Source organism: Harpia harpyja, chromosome 4 (assembly GCF_026419915.1).
Source record: "Harpia harpyja isolate bHarHar1 chromosome 4, bHarHar1 primary haplotype, whole genome shotgun sequence".
In the NCBI taxonomy this organism is placed as follows: Eukaryota; Metazoa; Chordata; class Aves; order Accipitriformes; family Accipitridae; genus Harpia; species Harpia harpyja.
Window position 1 is genome coordinate 48,094,839 of NC_068943.1, and position 25,454 is coordinate 48,120,292.

At 38.7% G+C, this 25,454-nt stretch overlaps 1 protein-coding gene across 1 annotated transcript in view; it reads left to right on the forward strand.

Moving 5' to 3' along the window:
* The window catches only part of CFAP61 (cilia and flagella associated protein 61), a 113,958-nt gene that overhangs the window by 27,572 nt on the left and 60,932 nt on the right, over nt 1–25,454 (forward strand). The window contains exons 11-16 of the mRNA XM_052783858.1: nt 110–149; nt 2,099–2,238; nt 5,863–5,989; nt 6,801–6,878; nt 8,060–8,266; nt 10,991–11,140. Coding sequence (XP_052639818.1) covers nt 110–149; nt 2,099–2,238; nt 5,863–5,989; nt 6,801–6,878; nt 8,060–8,266; nt 10,991–11,140 — 742 coding nt within the window. The remainder of the gene's footprint in view (nt 1–109; nt 150–2,098; nt 2,239–5,862; nt 5,990–6,800; nt 6,879–8,059; nt 8,267–10,990; nt 11,141–25,454) is intronic.

Consider the following 25,454-nt stretch of genomic DNA (forward strand, 5'->3'; position numbering starts at 1 on the left):
TGATTAGTGCTGTGAATAAATGTTCCTTGTGCTTATGGGGATGTAAATATTGAAATGTATAGGATCTCTGATACATGCTTTATTTAACAATGTTTACTCTTGGTTGCAGATCGCTGGATTTTTTGCACTATGTTTTCAAGCTTTTTCCAGTATGTATAATTAAAGTTTTGAAGTTTGTATGGATATGTATGTATGATTGGACGGTAGTGCAGTTGTCAGCCAGAGTATTTAGATATGATGCCAGAGTAAGTCAGTGACTCACAGGAGTATGGTATGGCTAGTTGCCCTGGGCTGAGTTACCCTGAGGAGTTTGACTCCTCTCCTTGGCTGCTTTTGGACTTCACGTATTGCATACATAAGTCATTTGTTTATGTTCCATAGGGACTTTTCTGAGATGCAGATTTAGAAAGCAAATGTTTCAAACTCCTTTAAATCATGTATAGATCCAGACTGTACCTAAATTAAAAATAAAATCAGGGAAAATACATTAAAGTAGAAGAGTTAAAGCCTAGAAAACAGCAGTACTAAGGAAATCCGTAGTATTTACCTATAGTCTAAACAGTGGCACCAAAGGTTTATATTTAGGGCAAAGCTAACTTGCAGCAAATAAGGACGTAAATTTACAGTGCAGTAGCTATTTCACACTAATGCTCTGTGTGATCAGTCTTTATCTGAGGTAACAAAATACACTTTCTGAGACATTCTTAACACACACTACAGTGAGTTGTAAATTCACACTAAAATTACTGCGTGGTAGCATCCTTTAGAGACAGGTCCTGGTGACCACAGGTACACCCTTGGCCCTAAATATCAGCATGTTCAGAAATGCTGCTTACCACCAAAGAGAGTTCCCAGAGAAAGTGAACACAGAAAACATTTCATATCTCTAAGTAGTTTATACATCCAACAATGCACCTGTCACTCCTTGAAACAAAATGTCATGATGGAATCACCAGGTGTAGTAAAAAAAATTAATCACATAGTGTGCTTAAAGATAAGCAGCAAGATTCAAATATCTTTCTACTGAAAAAATGCCATAGAATAATCAGCCAGAGTAAACCAATTAAACGTCTTCCAGATCTGTGCTACTTGGGAGTCTTTCAGCATCTATCATGCTGCATGAAGCATCTTTATGAATTGTCGGAGTTCTCCAACGTCCCTGTGAGCAGTGAGATTATCTTAAAGCATATATTCAATAAAAAGAGATGGTAGAGACTCTGGTGGAAGGGGGTGCTTGAACAGTTTGAATGGATGAAGTTATCTGTGGCATGCAGTTTCATCTCCAGAGGATGCTCTCTTTCATCTGAGAGCATTCAGTGGAGATTCCTGCATTCCTTTGCACCTCTGCAGCCTTTACAGCACAGGTTCTCTGAACAATTACATTGACTGCCAATACAGCATGTCTTTGTAGGCATATGCACCCTATAGCGCATGCATGCCAGCAGTGGCAAATTTGGGACAAGCTGGACATCACTGCGTATGTACAAACTTGCATTCATTAAGTCTTCTGTGCATGCAGTGCAAAGTCAATCTGTGTGTACACACTGGGTGTTTGTTCAGGACTTTAGGACATATTGCTCTAGTTGGTGGTCTCACTTGGCTGCAGACTTGCAAAAGATCCCAGACAGACATACATTGTCCTGAAATTTCACTGCAGAAGAATAGTGAGGTAGAAAAAAGGACCTTTTAAGGGAAAATGTTGGCCCTAAAGGTGTGGGCATAGAGATAATGTTCCTACTAGGCAGTTGGGCTAGGTGATCATTTTAGGACCCTTCCAACTGAAGTATTCTACTGAGGAAGAAAAGACGGGGAGGAGGGTGTGTGTGGGAAAAAAAGGACTGTTGGGGAATATCAGGGTATTAACTGATAAGTCTTTACTGTCAGAGCTAAAAGACCCTTTTCTGTGAGCCAACTTAATGTTCAGCTCATCAGTCCTTTGTGCTGCCTAGCTATTAAGCCATCTAGGTAGAGCAATACTTGGAGTACGTTGTAAGCATTGCATTCAGTTTGTTTTCTTTCTATCCGCTCTAGTCTGAAACTTTTGTGTAAAGCTTACATTGAGATCACTAAGCCTTTATTGTCTACAAATCTTTTTCAGGACAAAGACTTCTGCGTCATCCTCGTACCACATCATGTACCAGAGTTCCACCTGATCCAGAGTTTTGTTCGGGTTGTCCCTCTTTATACTTCCAAACTTAGTGAGGAGCTTTATGTGTTCCACCGTGCAGGATTGCTCAAGTGAGTGTGCCTCATGACAACAAATGATGTACTCTGAACTACATTTATGGAACATACTTGCACCGGCCAACCTAGCACCAGATGGGTATTCCTTTGCTATCACAGACCAAGCTGGTGTTCTGCACAGTATGGCGCAACATCTTGCAAAAATGGTAGCTTGAGTCCCCAAAACAGTATAGTTGAATAGCACAGGACTGTGCCTGGAGCAATTAGGAGCAGAGCTAAATAACTTAGTCTTTAGCAGCATTACTGCAGCTGTCTTGCTTCCTGTTCTGGAGTGAATCCTAACCCTATTCTGATGTATCTCCACACAGCTCTATACTAGACAATGTAGAAATAGCTTTATATTTTCAGTGAAATAAAGTAGTAGTTAGTGACATGATTTTTAATGAAACAAAAAATGAGATTAAAAGCAAGCAGTCTTCTGACTGCCAGCATTTATATATAGTTTCCTTTAAGTAAAACCAAAGTGCAGTGAGAGGATTCATTTAAAGTTTGTATATACAGTACTAACTTAGTGAAGATGAACATTGGTATTAACAAGTAGCTTCTTCAGGTTACCTTGTTGTGGACCAAGGCCAATAGAGAAACATGGTGCCCTTCGGACTTGGGTCAGGTCGCATAACACTGGTACTTGAAAGCCTGGTCTAGATTTAATTCTTGGAAACATTGTGTAACTCTCTTAAGAGAAATGCAGTAATGCATTTCTGGAACATGCAGAACACAGCAGTAACCTCATTGTTGAGTATCTATTTTATATAATTTTTTGTGTTGAATCATTTATTTCATACCTTTCAATTTCCAGGATACTCTGAATGCTTCTGTAGTCTGAAATACTGGTGAACTGGGACACAAAACCTCTCTTTCTATGACTTTTGTTACATGGTGTGAGTTTTCCAATGCTTTGTTTGGATAACAAACCTATACTGGCCCAAATACCAAGCTGAAGTTGTGGCACAGTTAGAGATTTTCCTTTATTTTTGTCTTAATGTAGCTAAATACTGCATGGTTTTAGAAAAATACTTTCATTTTAATTGCATACTTAACCACCTTTGGTGGTATACAAATAGCTCATGCAGAAACTGGCCAGCTACTCTTGGACCTGTGCAGAAGCTTTTTACCATGGGATGAAATTGGGCTTCTGTGTACTATGTAAGAATCCAGCTGGCTGAAGAGAAAGCCATTGGAGTAATTTCTGTTAATCTCAGTCACAGCTGTTCAGTAATCCACCAGTAGGATTGGTAGTCATATGTCCTCTTGTGATTTTGGTCAAAATTAAACTTGTTGTCAAGGTTTTTAAAAAAATAAATTAAAAAAAAAAACACAAACAAAAAAACCCCGAACAAGACACCTTGCAATTCTGATTAAATTGTGCATATTCCAAATGATACCAGCCCTTCCATGAAAACAGAGTAGGGTTGTTAGTCATATTTTCCAACCCCCCCCACAGCTGTGCAGGAAAGTAAGGAAAAATAGCTTTTTATTGAGGTTCAGGATCAGAAAAGCTGTGGAATAAGCCAGATGAAGCTTCTGGAAAGTTTCTGAAGAACAAAAAATGCAGTGCACAACAGCAGGTACTGTCTTAGATAAAACTAAAATATGAAAAAGTAAAAGATCAATATATTATACTTGCATCAAGGGCTTTCGAAAGGCATGTGAGTGAAAAGGAAGTCACAGAAAATGGATTAAAAGAAAAACAGGGGTAAGAAGATGGTTGTATGAAGACATGAAAGGGCAAAATCAGAAGGGGCACAGGCACAAAATGAGATACTGATTAGTAAAGATTGTAAAAGGAATAAGAAAAAGTGTTAAGTACACAAAAAGCAAGAGTGCAGCAAATGGAAGTATAGGTCTGCTACTTAACAGTGAAGGAGGAAAAAAATAACAGATGACAAGGCATAGGCTGAAATGCTTAATGGATACTTTCCCTCAATTTTCACTAAAAAGCATAATAATAATAGTAGCATCCTGGTCTCTGAGCAGTCAAAGGAATCGGGCATCTAGAATGAGTTAATTCATTGCTGGAAGAGAAATGAGCACAGACCTTGGATAGTCCTTCCTACTATTTCATACTTACAGTGGATCTAGTGGTTTTGTTTATTGTTTTAGGAAACAGTTTCAATTTTTTGCACGTTCTGTTTTTCGTCATATTAAAAATATAGTTCATTATTGACACAACTGCCTTCTCTTGGACAGTGATGGGAAGAAAAACTCACGTGCTGGGCTCAGTGGAGTGGCAGAAAGATAGCATGCTCATGGGTTGCGGAGTGAACCATATTGTTGGTCTTGCTGACCATCATCCTCATCACTTGTTTGATCTTGCAATTAACTGTCTGTGGAAATGAGTTAACAAGTATGGAAACTAAACTGATGCTCACTTAGAAACTCAGGATTAGTTTGTAATTTAGTAATCAAATGTATGCTTTTAAGCACTCAAATAATCAAGTTGAAAATTATCAATGAGATTGAGCTGTGAAATTTCCCATAACATATCAGATACTTGGTAGGTTTGTTTTTTTTAAGGTACTAGTGCTATTCATTAAAACCATGGTCCACAAAATCAATCTCAATGTGACTGTGACTTAGGCTGAAGAATATCACATGCAAGTTCAAATTGAAAACAAGAAGAACAGGAATGGAAGTTATACTACATGAACGTCAAGTTTTTTACCTGTGGGTGAAAGAACTTAATTCTTGGAAATTAAGTTGTAATTCAGTTCCTTGAACAGCAGTCTGTAAGTCTTTATTGTATGAGCCTTGTTTAACCAGGAAGGGTCGATGCTTTTAACAGACAACACGAGAGAGTTCCTCAGCTGCTATAGACTGTCACTATGAAATAAATTTTTTTCATAATTAGTGGGTGGGAAGATGTTTTGTAACAGAGTGTGTAAACTAGGTAAGTGCCAGGATATTCCTGTCTGTAGCTAACATGTTGCTGGCTGTACATATCACACAGACATTTTTATACCATGTCACTTTTGTGTGATTACTAACTGTCCATCTTATGTTTATCAGAGGTATTTTATTCATGTAAGTTTATCCTCATTAGTATTTAAAGGACCAAGGCCTAACACAAATGTTAGTAATTTGTTCTTCTTGGAGAAACTGATGTTACTGCCTTTCTTTTGTATCATATCCAAGGATGACAGTTGACTCTGTTTTATTTTTTTCTCTCTCTCCTTTTTTCTATTTTTCTTATCTTTCTCTATTTCTTTCTTTTTTCCCCATGTGTGTCAGTGTGCAGTTATGGATTCTACTTCAATTTTAAAAGGTTCTTTGCCTCCTTTCTCTGCTGGCTCTTATTCACATGAAGATTAGGTGATATCTGTGGTCATAGTTAGTCATTGCTTTGAGGGATTGGGCTGTAGGTACAGAAAGACCGAGTGTTTAGTAGCAGTTAAAGCATCATTTTTGAGTTCTCTTAAGTAGATGTTGCGTGATCTTTTATGTTATCATGCAAGAAGTTAATATATACATTTGGAACAATAGTCGTATAGCAATCAATTTCAACTTGTGAAAGACGTGTTTGGTGCTTGTGGAAAGCATGTTGTCTTAAGCATGGGAATGGTCTTTAATTTGTCACAGAGTGAATTTTTACTCTCTTTTTTTCCTTTTTTCTTATAGGTCATTTAGTGTAAGAAGGGCAACAACCAATGACCTACTTGGTGTCAAAATGCTCATTAAAACCCTTAGCTTGAATGAAAGTATATTGAATGACTTAAAGATACTTACTCTGGCTCGCAGGGATCCAGTGAGTATTTGTTGCAAGTATACTTACAAGAGAATGGGTAAATACTGGTATAAACATCCAGAATTTACTACATTACTCTAAACTAGTATACTATATATAGTATATAGGTACTCAAGTCAGTATCAACAGTCAGTATACACTGTATTCAGCCTGACTTGATAGTTAATCTAACCTGTGGCCTCCTCTTCTCTTCTCAAATGCAGAGACAGAAGAACGCTGGATGCATTTTTTGGCCACCCGGAGCCTGATTTGCATTGTTGCTTTTTCTTGCACACACATCTGGTTGTGTGATGAACATGTACTTGTGTTTTGTCACATGATGGGGGCCTCTTTCTCCTTCCTATAATGTGGCCAGACATATGCCTGGGAACATCTGCATTATTGTTGTGTGATGGAAAATGCTGCTTAAACAAAAAACCAAGCACTATCATTACCAATCATACAGCTGGAGGGAAATCCATTTTATACAACTATTGATGGAGAATATCTGTTTTAATTAATATTCTTTCCTAAGATCAGAACTTAACCCACGACTAAATTAGCGGCTGAGCTTATAGCACTCCTGTAGCAGCTAGGTCCTAACTGGAACTTTAGTTAGTAAACTTCTGCATGGTCAAGAGTCCAGCCATGAACATTGTTTAAACATTATGCCTTGAGTTAAGGAAGAGTGGTTAAATTAGGGTAGTGTGTAGAATGTATACTGGGAGGAAAGTATTTTAACTGTGGTTGTGTGGTGAAATACACAGTTACAATTAAAAAGGAAGGTTACTAATGAAATAGGAAGCATGCATATGTTGCTTTTGCCTTGCAGGATGGGATCCCAGTACAGGCTTTCATAGCAGAAGTTTTGGATCAAATAGTTGGCGTTTCTGTCATCAGAGATGAAATGGTAAATTCTATTTCTGTGTTGTATGAAAACTGTAACGCTTAGCCCTCAACACTAAAGGCTGAGTTTTGTGCTTGCCATTATACATGTACCTAACAGAAAGTATATTTAAAAGATACTGCCTCTATAAACTTTCTTTCTCTCTTTCCTGACTATGTAGACTCTATTATTTCCCTTCTCATATATGATGATTGACACACAGATGAAAAAAAATCATCCTGTGATTTGCAAGAAGCTGCTGATGCATTCTGGAAGTATGCCTCCTACACCTCTTTTTGGTGCTTTAGCACAAAGCCATTTTGCCTCTAGATATGTTTATAATCACCTATTTTGCCCCCTGATTTCCAAAGTCAATAAGCAGTTTTGCCATGCGTACTGCAAAGAGTAGTTGTTGTCTTTCTAGATTTGCTTTCTTAACTTTTTTCTCCAACAGTAGATTCTGAGTGATTATGAATCACACGCTTAACTTCAAAACAAATAAAAAGCATATACTCTAGTGGAGTACAAAAAAAAAGACAATGTTGCACATTATTCTTGAAAGGTAAACATGCTTTAAGGCTTACTTTGTGGCATGACTGAAAAGGTAGATTTTAGAATGTTCAGCAGCTGCAATGCTCAGTTTTCAAAATAGAGTAGTCACTCCTATTTTCAAAAGTAGCTCTTAATTATATTAAGAGCATTGAGATAAGAGGATATAGCAATTTCTCTTGAGTGTATAAATGTGCAAAAATCTCAACTTATCACTTCAACAGGGAAGACTTGTTGGAGGGCATTTCTTACACAGCTTTTCTCTGTAGAATTCCCCCTTTTCAGTTTAAGTTTTGTGGAAGGACAGTTTAGGCTTCTCTGTCTTGAACTCAGCAAAACAGAGTTGTTTGGGTTTTTTTTTTTCCTCCATGAATGTCTATTAACCTGTATCAGACATTGTTGTGAAAGGCTCAAATATGCATTCCCTGTAAATGAAGGTGGGCAAGCTGCAAGAATAGATTTTGATACAATGAAAAGACTTTCAAGAAAAATGTGTTCAGTCAGGGTGCATTAATTGAGAAGAACTCTTAAAGGCACTTAATTTCAGTGTTCAAATTTAGTTCCTTAATTGATAGAAAGCATCTTGTTGGGACTTGCTAAAATATTGTAAATGTAGCTGTTTCATCACTGCTGATTTCCAAATTCTTATTTTCTAGGATATTGAGTACATTCGATCACATTACAACATTGAAGATTTTATTCATTTTAATCACCACCAGCAAGAAGAACATGGACATCTTTACCACTTTGTCTTAAATCCTATATTTCATCACTATACAAAACACTTTCTAAAGGAGATTCTTCGCTTGGCCCACAAATCTTCTCTTTACTATCCTATTTATCCACAGTATGTGGAAGGCAAGGTAAGGAAAAAGTTATTTGTATTTCTTATATTAAATATTGTCACCTTTGCTCACTTTATTTTTCTCTTTGCTTCTGTGAATGACTGTAAACAGGAATTTTCTTAGCAACCTGCAGCAAATTCTACTTTCTTTTCTTCTTGCATGATACAATCTGCACTCATGGACGTAGCTGTTGCATAGTAGGGCTAGTCCGTAGCATGCTCAGTAGTGCATGGGAGTCCAGACTTACCCAGTGTCTTCAGGAAGCATGTGGAGGAGCAGGAATTTGAAGTGTACTTGGCCTTGGCTCTTTGCCTAGTCTGTGAAGGGAGAGAACCTCTTCCTAGGGGGTGGCTCCTTCTGAGCTGATTCACTCTTTGCAAATCTCTGTTTCTCAATTTAATTTAGAGGATCCTAGGGCAACTGTTCTCTAAATGTAGTTAGATGTCTTAAGTTACACACAGTAGTATGTTTCCCTGGGAGCAGCACAGCAGAGGAATAATTTGTTTGCTACCTCCTCACTTGTTTCTGGAAGAAGTATATCTGCTTCTTACCCAAATAGGTTCGTGTATTGCTCTTGCCTCGTGCATTGTGTCAGCCCCCTCCATAAATGTGCTTTAGTACTGATAGTCACATTTCTGCCTGTTTCTGCCCTTTCCTGCCCGTTCCCAATAGATCAGTTCTAGGATGAAGTAGGAAGCATCCAGTATTCCCACTCCTGCCTATGTTAGGACTCTGTATCTGAGTTGTAAGCTGTAGTTTGGGTTTGACTTTGTTTCTTTCCCTTGTGTTGGATGTATAGGTGAAGAAACAAGAAACTTACAACTCATCAACTGAGGAGACCAACATAATAGTTTCTATTTAATTGTTTTTAACATGCTAATACACCTGGTATACCTTTATCACTTGCAAAATCAGTTACCAATCAGGTTTTAAATGGCAACGTATAAAGCACATATTCTGTCTTTATATTTAACAATTATTTCTATTTCCTGTCATAGTTTAATAACCTGATCAAGTTGTACTGTCCCACATACCTCCACTCAGCTGCATAATTAATTTTGAGAGATACCAGTATTTGTTTAGATTCAGGACAAAGTGGAGGGCGGTGAAGAAAAAAGGAATGATGTTGCTGGGCATAATGTAGCATAAGTAAATGCAAGGGGATAATATTAGAAACACATCAAGGTGGTTAATAAGAACTCTTCAGAAGTGATTTAGGTACCCTAGACTGTGTTTCATCAGAAGTGAGGGGGACCTAGGCACCTCATTGTCATTGAAAATGTGTCTTGTGTTTCTGCAAGTGCCACAGGAGAACCATAAGAACCTAATGCTGTGTGGGAAAATCCATTTCCGAGAAGAATGTAATTTGTGGAAGCAAAATAAAAGATTCTTTCAAGAATACTCTTGTGTGTGTCTTGTCATCAGTCTCATGTCAGAAAAGGGAACACAAGGTAAAATTTTCAAACATGTCAAGTCATTGATGTGTAGCTATCTAAAGCTACTATCTGGCCCAGCCTAATCACCTAGGCTCCTGCCAGCATTAATGGAGAAAACACGGTGCATCCAGAGGGCAGTTCATCCATCGATCATAACTGCCTGTCTTAGGACAGAAAGAATTGCTCTCTGGAGATGCTCATCTCTCTGACTCTGGGGGGTGTCTGCATGGCTAGCTAAAGTAATCACCTGGCTTTTAGATGGTGACTGAGATGAATTCTGTCCTCAGTGACTTAGGTGTTTTTGAAATCGCCACTGTTTTTAACATAGGAATTTTGACAGGTTAGACATAGGTACATTTGCAGAAGGATGTTTTTTCCTGTGTGCATTTGTGGAGTTTTTTAAGTGTTCTCTTGAGGAACCAATGTCCTTGCATAGCATTAGGTTCTCAGATTCTTAAGAGGCACTTACAAAAATGCAGTTTAATGGCAGTGGAGAGAAGAGAAAAGTTAAATCTTACTAATGATTCCAGTTTGGCCTAATTCCAGGCTACATAGTTCTTTTAAGTTACTTTAGCTTATCATTGCTTTCTAATAAGTGGTAAATGTGATATTTTACTCAGTTTTCAACATAGTAACATCAAGTTTTTTCAATATTTATGGATGGAACTGTACTTCAGTGCAATTTAGTTTGCATTAATGTTCATTCTCTATTTCCTGTAATTCTCTTAATTATTTTTTTTCCCTTTCATGTTGTAAATTATGACAGAGCTGGTCAAGCTACAATAAATGGAACACAGCTATTTCTAATGATCTATGCTATTCACATTAGCATTAGGGGTTTTGTTCACTTCAAGTTTATGCCAGTTTATTAACATTTATCACTTGGATGAAATTGACATTTTAGTTGGTATAGAATTTCTATATAAATTCATAACCATTCTTTGCCAAACAAGCAAAGGTTAGCGGTAAGCAGATAACATAGCTTAATGAGGTCAAATCAAGCTGATTCATGATCGCTACGGAGAAAAATATCCTCCTGGGGAAAATACTTGTGCTGAAAAATCCCATAAACCAAACCACTTGTTTATCTGTCATTCCCACAGAGATAGTAATGTAATTACTCTCATAATTATCTTCATTAGTGTCAGGAATTATCTGCAATTCATTCCTCTGCTCTGAGTATGTTTGTTTATTTGCTGATTTTTCTCTCAGATTTAGCCAACAGAGCTAAGAATTTTGTATTTGCAAAGCCATACAACAGACATCTGTGATGCACTGTTCTGACATTCTCTCTGCTGAAATATAGATCGCTGTCTTTCCGTTTCAGAATCCCTGTGCCCATTCCCTGACATCTGCCCTTCATTACATGGTTCCCGTGCGACCAAGACAACAGATTGTCTATCCTCTGGAAGAGCTTGGCATAAACGCTCCATCAGAGCAGGTCTCCAAGGATCAGGTGGGTAACAGAAGCAGCAGCAGGCAAGAGGCATAGCGCCAACTAATGCAGGGTTTGGCAGATGGGATGGCATTACCATCTTAGTGTTGATAGGTTGCTTCTTAATTACATTGAACATGGTGTCCATACCCTTACAATCCCAGCTTTGCTTCTGCACAACCATCGCTTCTTCTAAGCTTGAGTTTCAAACGCATTAGGAAGAGCAATCACTGAACTATAACATTTACATACTAAATGCTTACATTGTAACAGTATTTTTTCATGACCTTATTTTCAAACTCCCAACACATTTTAAATGCTCTGACTTACTGTTCAGCCCTTCTTCCTGGCAAATTTGTTTAAGTATTATGCTCTGCAAGTGGAAAAAATACAATGTCATGCTTCTGACTATTTCTGTAGAAATTGCTTAAGTAAATTTTATTTTTCAGTGCCAAAGTCAGGTTTCTTCGATGCACAAGACACCCTGAAAGAACACTTAAAAATATCAGGAATGATTTAACAGCAAAGGAAAAGATTGTTTTCATTACCAAACTGTTCTTATTTGCATAGCACTCATGCAATCTGGAGGTTCTAAACTGGAAGTCTCAAAATTTCATTTGTGAAATAACTTACACCTTATTCTATCTTACATTTTTAAGTAACTAAAATTTGATGTGAAGATGGTTCCTCACAAGAGAAACTACCAAAGCTGAAATATTAGGAAAAACACCATTAGCAATGGATACTCTCAGTAGGTAGCTGTGATTTCCTAAAGAAACATAATTAGAGAGCTTTATGTCTGTCTACTAACTTCCAGTTGGCTGAGATGGGCTCCCATATAATATTTTTAGTGCTGTCCTTTTCACAGTTAGTAATTTTTGGCATCCAAAACTCTTAATTAGGCAGCAGTTGGCAAAGCAAAATCCAGAACATAGCTGAGGCTATTGGTCTGAGTTTGGCTTTGTTGAACAGTCTTCCCTCAACACGCACATCCCTGCCTTCCTCTTCTCTGCAGAATAAAGTATCTGATGCTTTTCTTTAAACTACTTCCTATTTTATCTTTAAAATGAACTGTTGCTTTCTCACTAGAAGAACTTATCTTAGCATTTTTGTTGGAGCCGGAAAGTCACAGACTTCCTGTGTTTGTAAGATTTGCAAATCTGTTGTCTGCTCCATTCCCAGGTTCTTCCTGAGGATTTCTAAGAGTTGCAGGTAGTGAGATAATTGTTTAAAATCTCAAAAGTTTAATGAATATCTATTGAATAAAAGGTGCGAGATGTTCGCTAACAAAGTTTTGCTGACAAAAAAATTAAGGCTAGCCACTGTTTAAGTATCCATGCATATGCACTGGCATGAATTATAGATTTTTTGGCAGACTGTGTTCTGTCAAAACTGACATCTGTGGTTGATCCCTAGGTGGTAACTTGAGGATAAAGCTAGTCCACTACTGCTGCCTGTAGTTTTCTGAAATACCAAGAATTTGAAACTATATAAAGCTAAACTGAGTCTTCTACTGAGTGAATGAAATTACCTTTAACCACCATACATTGTGAAAGCTGTATAACTTAAGAGATAACCTACCATAGGGGACTGAGCGTACTCTTAAAAGTAAGGAGCTGGTGCTGCTTTTAGATCTTGGATGTTTTGTTAGCCTTGGTAGTAGCCAGGCATAAGGCATTTGCCCTCTCTCTACTTTAATGTTTCAGAAAGGAAGATTGATTCCCATCAATAACCTTGCACTTCCCTGCAAAATCCTGCAGCTAAGTTGCAAGTAAAATGAGATTTATTTTATGAAATGAATATAATCAAATTTCAGTAGGCACAAAATTATTATACTTCTACGTTTTTGTAGCGATCAAAAGGCCTGCTCAGACACTCTGTAAACAGAAAGACGCAATCTGTGTTGCAAAGAGCAAAATATCCCACCAAGGAGTTAAATGTGATTAAAAGTTAAAACTCTGCAAAATGGAAGGGCTGAGAATTGTCACCTTAAAAAATACTGTGAGACAAGGTGACACGTGTTTTGGTTGTAGAAGATGCTAGCAGGCCAGGAAATGAGGTAAAAGGGAAATGGAAAAACAATGTCCTAAGGAAAGCATGGAGAAGAGAGGGAGAAAAGTGAAAGGCAAACAAAGAGGCTGGAGTAGGAATTAGTGGGAAGTTGTCTGAGGCAAGCACCTGGATAGCAGTAAAGAGAAAATGTCTGCTATCATCTTTGTTATGGTGGTTTTAAACAAGATAGGGGCAGGATCTTGCAGAATCTTAAAAGCTTTGGGCAAGCAAGGATTTCAAGTAGCGGAGACTGCTCCTCATTTCTTTATCACATGTCTCTATTCTAGCTCACCAAGCTTGTTTTAGCCGAGGAGGCTTTGCCTTCTCATATTAGAAAGCACTTATTTCTGACATTAACCCCTGCCCACTTTGTCCCTGAAAGCTGGAGGACGGGTTATCATTGTAATTCTTGTTTTAAAGAGCTCTGCAATGATGGCAGGAGTTTATCACGTAAACTACAATACCAAGATTGTAAATGCAAGTCAATTTCAGAAGTGTAAAATTTTCATTTGACTGCCTGTCCTAATTAATTGCTTAAGTATCTATTGCTTATGATGGAGATAATTGTAATGAAATTCTTGCTTTGATACCCACAAGATGCCCCTTGATATCTAGCCATCAACATCTGCTTCTCATCTACTGCTTTTTCAGCTGCCTTCCTCTTGTTCCAGCCTTTTTTGTGCTCTCTCTCTCCTTTTCTTGCTGCAAAATTTATTTTTCACCAGTAACAGCTTGGGGCTTAGCAGCTCAGCCATTCAGTGTCTAAGTACAGCTCTTGATTTGTACATATATATCTCTGTAGGCCATTAGTGGCACACTGGGAGCCCTGGGGCTCAATCGGTTTGTGTATCAATTTAATACATTCCAGCCTGCTTGTGAGCATGAAGAGATTCACCCATAAAGATTGACCCAGTACAGATAACTCAACCAGGACCCGCAAGGACTCTTTTCCATTTCTTTCCTCCAAAGCCAGAAGCGAAAGCAGCAATCTAAATCAGAAAAGCTTTGCCCTCAGCTAATTCCCATGCGTTGCCAGTCCAGATGGATCTGGGCTGTGCTGGAGAGGTGGTTTTCCTGCAGGTCTGGATCAGTTGTTAGAGACAGATGAGCACCAGAAATTAAGTCTGTGGTAACTTGTTCTCATTGCCCCACTGTCAAATCTCTCTATTCTACTGCAGTGTCTGGAAAAATCAAAAAGTGGATAATGCCATGTGCCACCCTACTGTGGATTCCTGCCTGCTTCTAGCAGGCACTGTATGTCGTGGTGTCTAAGAATGCATAGATCCTTCTTCCTATAGTCTTTCTGGGAGAGCTAGGTGTAAGGTAGAGAGATTTACTCTTAAAATCCAGAAATGTATCATGTAAAAACATAATTTACCATTACCTGAATGACTAACTGCAGTTTTCCAGCCACCCTGTTCTCTCTGTGTCCTTGTGATATTTCCCTTGGTTCAATATCGTTTCTAGTTTGAGCCAGGCTTTTGGTTTGTGTTGCCTCTTTGCTTATCGTTAAAATGAGTATGACTCCCAGTTGAGGAGCTCTACCTGTTCCTCCTCTCTGTTGTCTGGCCTTTTTATTAAAGCTTTGCATAGATTTTAAGGCAGCCACAATTTTTTTCACTCTTTCTCTTAAACCACAACTTTGCTGCTTCATCTCTGCATCAGAAGACCTGTCACTTCCCTAGCAGTGGCTCTCCATTTCCTCAAGGGCTGCAAATGCTTATGAACGTAGTAGTATCTTCCTATAACAGTCACTAATGACAGAGTATGTTTTTACCATACCCCTTGAGACAGCAAATACCTTTTGCTGCTGCTTTTGTGTGTCTGTTCCTACAAAACTCTATCTCCCATTGCTCTACTGAAGAGATGTGGGTAAATCAGGTAAGGATTGATGGAGAAGGCACAGAGGGGGAGGCATTAAACTCCACTGTCTCCCATTGCAGCCCTCTGGAATGGCACAGATGCTAACAATCTTATTTGCATCTAGTCCTGGAAGTGCCCAGACTTAGGGATGCCTGTTCAGCCTGTGCCTCTGCAGCAAGCGTATCAGAGGTTCCACATATTAGCTCAAAATTGCATCAGGCCATACATCTGCCATGCTCTAGGGTTTCAGGACACAGACCTGAAAAAGCTTCTGTCTGCTCATTAGATCAAACACTTTCTACAGCTGTTCCAAATCAAAAGGAAATCTCTTGATTTTTTTGTATTCCGAATCAGTAACTAGTTTCGAAGCGCCAATTGGCAGAAGATCTAAAGATTCAAAATCTTAATTCCCACAGTGTTAGAACAGATTAGATTATTATTGTGTTTTGCACATCTGTCAGTCATTTCAGTCATGTTGTGTTAAAAAACGGTTACAACAGAAGACTAAATATCTTATAAAGTGCTGCTGGCCTTTACGGTGCGTGTAATTATTGGTGGGGTAGAAAACTATAGATAATTAAATAATTTTTAATGACTTCTTCATAAATAAACAATTTATGAACTTGTTTGCTTTCTCACCATCTGGGAGCATTCTGTTATCCATCTGCTTCATGTAATTATCAATAAAAGGGAAGAATAGGTGATATGATTAACAAAAATAACTGATCCACAATGAAGAACAAAAATGTCACACATCTGTTGAATTATTTTCTTGTTTCTGCCCTTTCATTATTATTCATGCTATTGTTTTGGGGGGTTGGGTTTTTTTTTATTATTTATTTCATGGCTGCATTCAAGCTGTCAGGTTTTATTGCACAGTTCAGAATTGTTTTTTCTGCTATAGCTCACAAAAAGAAGACAGAAAGAAGCCCATACAGTGTTGTATAAATTTATTTTGAAGAAAACCAAACAAAACCAACACTTTGTCAGTTAATTTGGTACTTCTGAAGTGATGCTACAGGTGCATTACAGGAAATGTTTAAATCAGGACAAGAAGTAGTGAGTGAAAGAGGGTCAGGCAGAGAGCTGGAGTCAGATGCTCAGCCAGCTTTGTGTTGTCTGAGCTAGTTGACTTAAAACTTGTTCAAGAGCTGTGTGTTGCCAGGATGGCTGGGTAGATGTCCAGGAAATGACTCGGGGCGGGGAGTGGGGGGAGAATACCTGTACAGCAGTGAGTTCTGTACTCCTTCAGTGGCCATGATTTCATTTCTGTGTGATTAAACAGTGTGCTTTCTCAGCAGTCCTTTATTTAAAAAACCCTCCAAACAAAAATAACTTTCATGTTACATCCTTTAATATGCTATTGGAGATTATAAATTTTCCTCAAGAAAGTTAGTTGAAAGTTGGTTTACCCGACTGAAAAGCACACAGAGGACCTCATCAGGATAAATACTCTTTCGAATCTGAAGAAAAGACCTCATGTACATGGAATTCAGTAATGCAGTGTACGAAAACGTGCCACCTTTTGTTCTTAGTGGTATCAGCTGTGGGAGGTGGTACCCTTCTGCTCTTTCATACTTGCATTGCTTTGCAGGTTATGTGAATTGAACTATTGTCGCTAGAATGGTAAAGTCTGTTTACCCCGTATGTAACAAGTTGGTCTTATTAATAGCACTAGCCTTTTTTCTTCAAAAGAGGATTTTTCCTTTACCATTTAGAGGAAAACTTTCAATGTCCTCTTTTCGCCTCAAAGTAGTCATGGAGCTTTCACTGTTGCATTATCAGTGGTGTGTACTGTTTTGCAAATGTGTAGCCTGTGGACTCCATGACTCTCTGGACCATCTAGAAGGGGTTTGCAAAAACGAGAAGCTAACAAAAGCAGGCCTATTGTCCATATTCTTACATTGTGTGTTGTTCTACATTACCACATGAAACCATTTGGGGCCAGAACATGAGAAAAGGCTGAAAGCTTTCCCTCTTCTTTGTAGTCTGGGAAAAATGGAAGCTTAACCACAGAAGAAATGGTAAATGTTAATGTAAGATTCAAGAAGAAATTGGAATACAACGCACTGCTGACTTAATAGTTTCTCAGTGCCAGTATGCACATATTTTTGTGTGTTTACTTGATTCCACGCTGATGTTTATGGCAAGTGCTGTGAATAAATGGCCTGAAAGCAGTTTAAAATAATTAAAAAAAAAAGAAGTAAAATGAGATTTATAAAATGTTTTTAAACAATACATGATTGTTTTTAGAGTAATCTTAGAACTTGTTCCATCGAAGTGTATGTTCATACGTATTCTTTGTATTGCAGAAGATACTCAAATGGGTTGGAAGTGTAAGTACTGTCCTGGACTATTCTCTATTAAATGAGCTTTTTTTATGTCCGTTGTGAAGTTGCAGGACTTTAAACCAGAATAAAATGTCCAGTATGTTTGCCATCATTGCTAAAAAAAATTTAGCTATCAGGTAAAACTGAAAAAAAAATGTTAAAACATTTTCAAGCTTGACAGAAACTTTCACTTCTGGGGCAGCTTATTTAATAAGTAAAACAGATATATATATATATATATGTGTTTGTATAGGAAACTCTTCTCTAGATGATAGTGTCTCCTCCAGCAAACTCTTGAGGCATTTCACTCTCTGTAGCTTCTACTTTCTTATGTTTAGGCCAGCTAATTAGAAGTTACCCTAACTCTTCCCTTGTACGTTAGTGTCTTTGTGTAGTTGGGACATATCTGACTACACCTTCCTCAGTACTTCTTACTGAAAAAAATTGAACAGGATCTTGAATGTTTTGGATCAACAGCCCAGACTGAGCATAATCCATTACCCTGACCTATCAAGGAAGAGGAGTAGAAAGGATTCAGAATTCATGTACTGACAGTTAAAACCCTGCTGTGAAGGTGGAGGAAGGCAGAGGAAAAGGCAGGGACGTTTGCAGCACATGACTGCAAGTCCCAGCTACTCTAGAGAGTGCAGCTAGAAAATTTTAGCTCAGTTGCATTTAAAAGATAATGAGTTCAAATAAGCAGATTTTAAAACATGGGGGGAGAGGCTGTGTACAGCAGAACAACCTGTTCTGAACAAGCAAAGCTTTTTGCTTCTAACTGAACAGTTGAGAGAAATTGAGGGAGGAAGGTTTTTCAGCCTTACGCATCCAAAGAGAAATGTCAAGAAGGTGGACAGGTACAGATACAAGTACTATAAAGCAACAAAGCTTTTGCTTTGGAATGCGTGCCCACCTGAAGTGCAAATGTGTGTCAGAGCACATCTCAATGCAGCTTACAGAGTTGCAGTTACTGGGAAGTATCCATTCCTTGTCATGGTCTGTATGCATTACCACAGAAATAGTTAGCCATGCTTCTGTAGATGCCTTCTCTCCAACTGTACTCTGTAATAAAAGTTGAAAGTGCACTGAATTACTAAGAGTGGTTAAGAAAAGCTGTTGGTGCTATTTTACTTTATAGCTGTCTGCTTTATAGCAAAGTGTATTCTGACTTAGTAGAAAATCTCTAGTAATAGGAGGTTTCATTTTAGCTCAGTTTCAGTTTGTATGAAATCAGTTGAGGCACTAGAATGTACTGAAAGTGGCTAAAATGTGAAAGGCTTTTGATGGGGTTGGGGGGGGGGGGTTTAATCATTAAGCCTCTACTAAGGTAACAGAGAATAAATATAGCAAAAAGAGCCTAAGTAGGATGGGCAAGAGAATTCCCTGCTTTTTAAATATCAAGATTCATGTATCAAAGTTAAAACAGAAGCATTCCTATGTGTTATAATTTGTATACGAACACACTGGTATTACAAACAAAGGCTTGGTGTGTGTATAGTTTTCACTTAACCAGGAAAGTAGTATTAATTTTTAAAGAAGTAACTGTTGCTTAAGATGCTATTGTGCTTGAGTAATGAATTTTTAATGCTTTTGTGGTATGTGCATGGATTAAAATCCATTATTTATTGTACCTCCACTTGGTTGGTAAAGGTGATGATTTTATAGCACCGGTAGTCATGCAAACACAGTCATTCTGAACTGATGGCTGATAATAAATTTCCGTACTGTAAATGTCAGTGGGTTTTGTGTGTTGCTGCCATTACATCTTGTTTGGAAGGCTGAATATTACACAATTATGGGAGGCACCAGATGGCATCATTAACAGGAATGCTCTGAATGTTTACCACTTATGTGCATGTGTGAAATTAAAAGTAAGATGACCTATCTTTATTTTGAAAGCATGGTGTCAGTACTATACAGGTGTTAATGACATTTGCAGCAAACTAAAATAGTCATTTCTGCTTAAAAACAGGTCAGACTTGTTTTAAAGCTTTTTCAAAGCATTTTGTAGGTTGACTTTGGAAATAGCATAATTGCAGCTTGTAAGGAGGGCATAGATATTTTTTCCACAGAAAGGTAATGCTCACTATTACAAAATGGAGAACCACAGCTGCTGTCACTAAAATATGACTTTATAGTAAGCTGCAAATCAATCTCTCCTTGTATCCTCGTACTGTTATTTAGTTACTTTGTGTTCATTATTCTCAGTATGAAATGTGATGATGTTTTTTTACCTTCTTTTTTTTTCTTTTAATTTTATACACCTCTTACATTTTTCAATGAATTCAGTACATTTAGAAAGTGCTACCTCTGTTTCCATGAGTCTGTACGCAGAGTAGGTACAGTGGACAGAGATGCTTCTGTCTTCTCCCTTTCCAGAGCATACCATACTGTTTTGATATGGGTATTGGATAGTTGTGATGCATTGTGGTGGTGTCTTCTCTGAAGAGAAGTCCTCAGAGGGAAACTTTCCTGAGCCAGCCAGCAGTGAGAGATTTTTCCAGTTAAGTCTCATCAGGGGTGTTCAGGTTTTTTTGTAGTGCCTTTTGGAGCTGGACCAGAGAGGTGAAGCAGGACTTGCTTAAAATCAAAGCTTAAGGAAGTCCTTTCATTCATTGTGGAAGAAAATAATTTAATGTCTGGAAATGCTAGCGGTATTTTCAGTTACATATAATTTTACTGTTTATAGGTAATCTTAATTTTATTTTATTTTGTTTATTCTACGTGAAGGCAGTATAATCAATGTGTACTCTGATGGCACAAGAACTCTGTAAAATAAACGCAAGAAGTTAAGGAGACGTTGTTTAAGTTAATGATGGTCTTTGGCTGGCTGCTCAGACCCTGGCCCTAGTGCAGGAAAATATTTTCCATATCCATTTACATTCAGAGCCAATTAGAATAAATAAGTGTTTTCCCATTAATTTGAATGGCTGTAATGGTTCAGACTTATTAGATCCCAACTTCTCTTGTGAAATTGTCAGAAAAGAATGAGCTTTGATTTTAAAATGATGTCATTTGAAGTCTACTTACTAACCTAGTTGGAATGACTTAATAGCGTGTTAATAATCATGCCACTAAGAGCAGGATTTAAAGAATTCTCTGTCAGCCCTGATAATTGGGAAGTATTTGCATGCTCTTTCGATCCTCCAGGCTCCAGCCTTCTCTGTGCAGGAGTGCAGAGCACAATGACTCTGATTTTAGCATAGACTGGTGACAGGGACCAAGCTGCAGGCACCCACTTGCTGGACCTGGACTTGGGATGTTCTCTGTCCACCTTCTGGAAGTGCATGGTAAAGGATATGCTCAGACATTAAGGATTGCGTGACTAACAATGAAAGTTAGGCTGGCTGTTCAAATACTGTTGTTCAGATGTCTTAGAAATCTGTTCAAATAGCCTGTTTGAAGATGGAAGTTAACAAAATTAATTGTATAAATTATATGGTTAGTACAAACCATTAATTTGGGTAGTTTTCAACTTCTAAATTACTTGGCACATTTTTTCATGTTATTTAATTAGCTTTTTATGGCAGTCTTAGCAGGCTGTTAAAAGAATTCTTCATCCTTTAACATGTCTGCTTTAAAGGTATGGGTTACAATCCTTTTCCAGGATTCACTGGAATCAAGAAGCTGTTTCAAGAGCATGATGAGGCAGGAGCTCCTGGGTGCCTAGTTTCCAGGGCAGTTGCCACCCGTTGAATTGTTGGTACAGTCACCAACAAATCTAAAGGACGTTTGGCTTTCCTGCAGTTTTGCCTGGAGAAGCTGATACACTAAATTGTAGAAATGCAGAAACTATGGCTATTCTTCCTTGCCAAGAAGGCAAGAAGACTGTTAACCTGTCATGGGCAAATAGCATTCTCTGGGAGAAGGTATGTCATTGAGAGGAGCTGGCACCATTTATGCTGCTGGTATGAGGAGAAGCACAGAGGCGCTGCAGGGAAAATGCAAGTGGAAGTTTGCTTCCTTGAACTGCCCAGCCCCTGTGCTGCAGAGCTTTATTGCTGGGTAATCACCAATGTCATGGAGCGCGGCACAAAACCATACACGAGGGTGCTGCTGGTCCTCACTGCAACTGCCAGAACCAGTGAGAGTGCCAGAGACGTACCCCAGCGGAATGGTTTCTGTGACAGCTTTCCCAAAGCACCTTTGCCTCTCTAGAGCAGACTCGTCTCCACGTAGACAGGCACAAAGCAGCACAGGCAGTGAGGGCTCAGCACCATCCCTGTCCTCCTCGGCTGGGCTGGGTCTGCAACCGTGCGCTGGCAGCAGCCTAGCATCACATGCCTGCCCACGTTGTGCTCCCTGGGAGCAGTTTGGTGCAGGATGGTGCCACCTGAGCAGTCATTCTCAGTGGCACCTTGGTGGTGGTGGTGGGGAGCCAGATGGTGCTGCCAGGGCATGGTGTCCACCAGAGGAATGCAGCAGGCAGGGCTCCGTGGACGTGCACGTGGTCACCAGCTTGGAGGGATTCAGTCCAGCGTTCTGATGTGGAATGCATCAATCATGCTTCTGCTGGGGGTGAGATGCTGTCAATTAAAAGTAGTGTCTGCTGGGCTGCTGTCAGCACAGGGAACCTTTATAGATGCTGGATTTGTGTGCAAGGTGGAGACATCAGTCATTCTTGTAGTCAGATGACTGGGTGATTATTGGTAACATTTGCAATGAGTCTTTGGGATGAGCTAACATCACTGGTGAGCAGTGTGCGTATTGGTTTAAATGCCTCTACAGATTGGCTCAGTGTGCATTCCAGTTGCTATTTCCAGAGACTTATGCAAGCTGCTAGCTTTTTTCCTTGGTCGGTTGTTTCTGTGCAAACTGTGCAGTCAAAGTGTTCTCCCAGGACTCCTTGGCCCACTGACTGGCCGTTGTACAGACTTTTGAGCTTATGGAGGTCAGTCCTTTGCAAGGACTTCTGAAGAGCAGGATAGACAGACAACCTTTTGGCATTGCATCAGTTGACACTGCGTGATTATTGCAAGCTCCAGTTTTGCTGTTGTGCCTTTGGGCACAACCAGACTGTTTCTGAGAGTAAATCAGTCTAGCTTCTTGACGTTAAGTGTAGTAGACCTATGATGGTTTATGTAAATTTGGCATACAGAATTGAAAGCCATCCAGCCCAACCTCTCCTATATTTCCTTCCACATTTACGTTGGGAGTCCAGCTAGATAATATCTGGAAGGTACTTCAGGCTGACATTCCTAGAGGTTGCTACATTTTTTTATATCTTTTTGAGTCTTGGCCAAAAAAAAAAAAAAAATTCTGTTTACTACCTGCTTTCTCCCCTTCAAGAATACCTTGTGGGATAGAAATAAACAACAGACAAAGATGAACTGTGAAGCAATGACTGCTGTCAGAGGATTAGTGACTTTCTTAACAGATGAGAATTGGTCTCCATAAAGAAGATTTCTTTATCTTAAAATCTGGGGAAACCAACCCTGAGAGCCAGCCACGTGCTTTACTCCCTTGCCAGCTTGAGTGGCTTCAATCAAGTTCCTGTGCCTTCCTGTACATCACGTTCTTCCCCTGAAAGATGGAGGAGAACTGAACTCTTTGAAAATGGCACCATTTAGAGTTTAGCTATTTGTCCTTTTAAGCTGAGCAGCAAGCAATCATAAGATCCAGTGGTTCTGCAAGGAAATTAAATATATGTGTCCGTGCTCTGCTCGCCTTTGCTGCTTTTTGGAGTTTGAAGGAAATCCCTGGTTTCATAGGGAGTCACAGGGATTCGCATAGGATTGGTCATGAATATATAGACTGTTTTGCCAGAAGCTGAAGATCAGCATTTACACATTTAAGATTGGTATAATAATACCAACTTCATTCATAAAGGCCTTTGCGGTTTATGGATGAAAAATATTATATAAAGGCTAGTTATTATCTGTGCAAACTGGTTTTATAGAGCCACAGTTACTAAAGAAGTGTTCTTTCACAAAGACAACAAAATGATTAAGTTTGCAGTCTTCATCACAGTTGTATTTCTTTTTCTTTTTCCTTTTGCTTCTGTTTCTGGTGTTTGTTTAAATCCGTGAATACTTGGAAACAGCTTTTGAAAACATGTTTACAGACATTCCTAATGAGACTTTTTGGAATGTAGCTAGTATTTAGAAAAAAATAATAATGTAGACTGAAAAAGCATGCATTTTCCAGTATTTTTTGTTCATATCTCCTTGGTAAACATTGATTTTTTTTCTTTTTTTTTCCTTGTGATTCAAATGGAGCTTGAAATTAAAATAGTTCTGTTTGTTCACCTTCTTGTTTGCCTGCCACCATCGCTGACCTCAGCACTAATCTAGGAACAGATTTGTTAATCATTTTTACTTTCTCTGATGGCTTTTACAGTAACAGAGTTCAAATTATGTAGATCCTGTACAGCAGTAACTATCACTCAGGTTTCTCAGTAACAAATGCTAAATTAAAACAAAGCATTGCAGACAGGCATAGAATCCCCCAAGATAGGGCTGGGAGGGTCCCTCTGAGTGGTTCCCTGTTACTTCTGTAGTAATGAGGGATCTGTGAAGGTGCTGAGTACATAACAAATGAGTCAGTCCCCTGTTTCTCTTGTTGTACCCTGAGCAGTCCTTCTGAATTCAGGGGCACTTTAACATACTTAAAATTTAGCAAACACTTAAGTGTGTTTAGCTGGATAAGGCCCAGGTCCTCGGTGTGTAATAAAATCAAGTCTAAATTCTGCTGCGTTACGGAGTCTTTGCATGAAGAGTTCCAGCGATGAGTGTAACAGCTCTTTGACACACTGCTCATATTTTACTAGGATGTATTTACCAATACCCAATTCAGAACATAGCACTGTTCCTTTTCTGTCAAAGTTGAAATCCTCTGTCCAACTTGTTTTTTCATTTTGGGGTGTTCAGTTTCCATTTCTTCCTTTTAAATGAAGGTGATGTTTGCTATAAAACCAGACCTATTGTGGAACAATTACAGTAAATATTTTTATAAATCCTACAAATAGCCCAGGGTCCAATGTTTAAAAACAGAACTAAAAGGAGCTACAAAATGTTCTCCATCTGAGTTTGCACCACCAATGTATATTGTTGAGTAAATGTACAACAAATACATTCCCAGGCAATCTGCAAGCTGAGTGGCTACCCAGGTGGGAGATCCAGGCACACACAATGAATATATGATGCTTTACATGGTTTGAAAGTGCAAAGAAAAAAATGTGTACAAACATGTTTGCTAAACCAAATAATTATTTCATGTATCTTTTTCCATTGGTTACTTAGGGTAGAAGGATGTGTGAATTTTTAATGCTGTAAATTAATCCTACTCTGGCACATATTGTGCTGTGAGCTCATAAGTGAAAGATGTGATTTACATGCAGGATTTGTGTTTTCAGTGGAGTATTCTGAGAAATGCATAAGCGTTTTCAGTGGAGGTAAAGTTTGAAGGCCTCTAAGTGGATGGCACTGGCTGTCAGCATGAAAAACTATCCCCCATGGTTTAATCAAGACCGACCACCTTTGTCAGGAGGTGGAGTTGAAGGCGTAGATGGCCCTCTGCCCTCCCAGGTGGAAGCAATGTGACAGGTGGTGCAATGGCAGAGGCTGTCAGATACCAGAGTGGAAAGGAGGGAAAATAATCTTTTGGATAATCAAAGAAAATACTTTTTTCCTGAGCTATCTATGCCTTTTCTAACAATGACAATTATTTCTTTTTGCCTTACACTAGTTAATGATTGTTGTTTTATTTAATAAATTGGATACAGAATAAACAAGTTAGAGTTTGCTATTGACCTATCAATTATGATGTCTTATTACTCCTCTGGGCAACATATGTAGTCATTTGTCCTGACATTTTGTTAAAATAAGGTGGTATTATGGGACCAATCCACCTAATTCCTTACTCCCTGGGGCCATTTAGTGTACTTAGCTGTTAGAAAGGTGATTTCTGAAGCATGACAGCTGTTGGTGTTGGGGCCATTGTGTGGTGAACAAAACCAGTTATATTCTACTCATATGCTGCCTTTGTATCATTGATACAGAAGCCATTTCATAAATTAGATACAACTCTTCCCGAGGAAATTGTATTACTGCTTTGTATTTCATTGTTGGAGTACATTTGAAGAGAAAAAA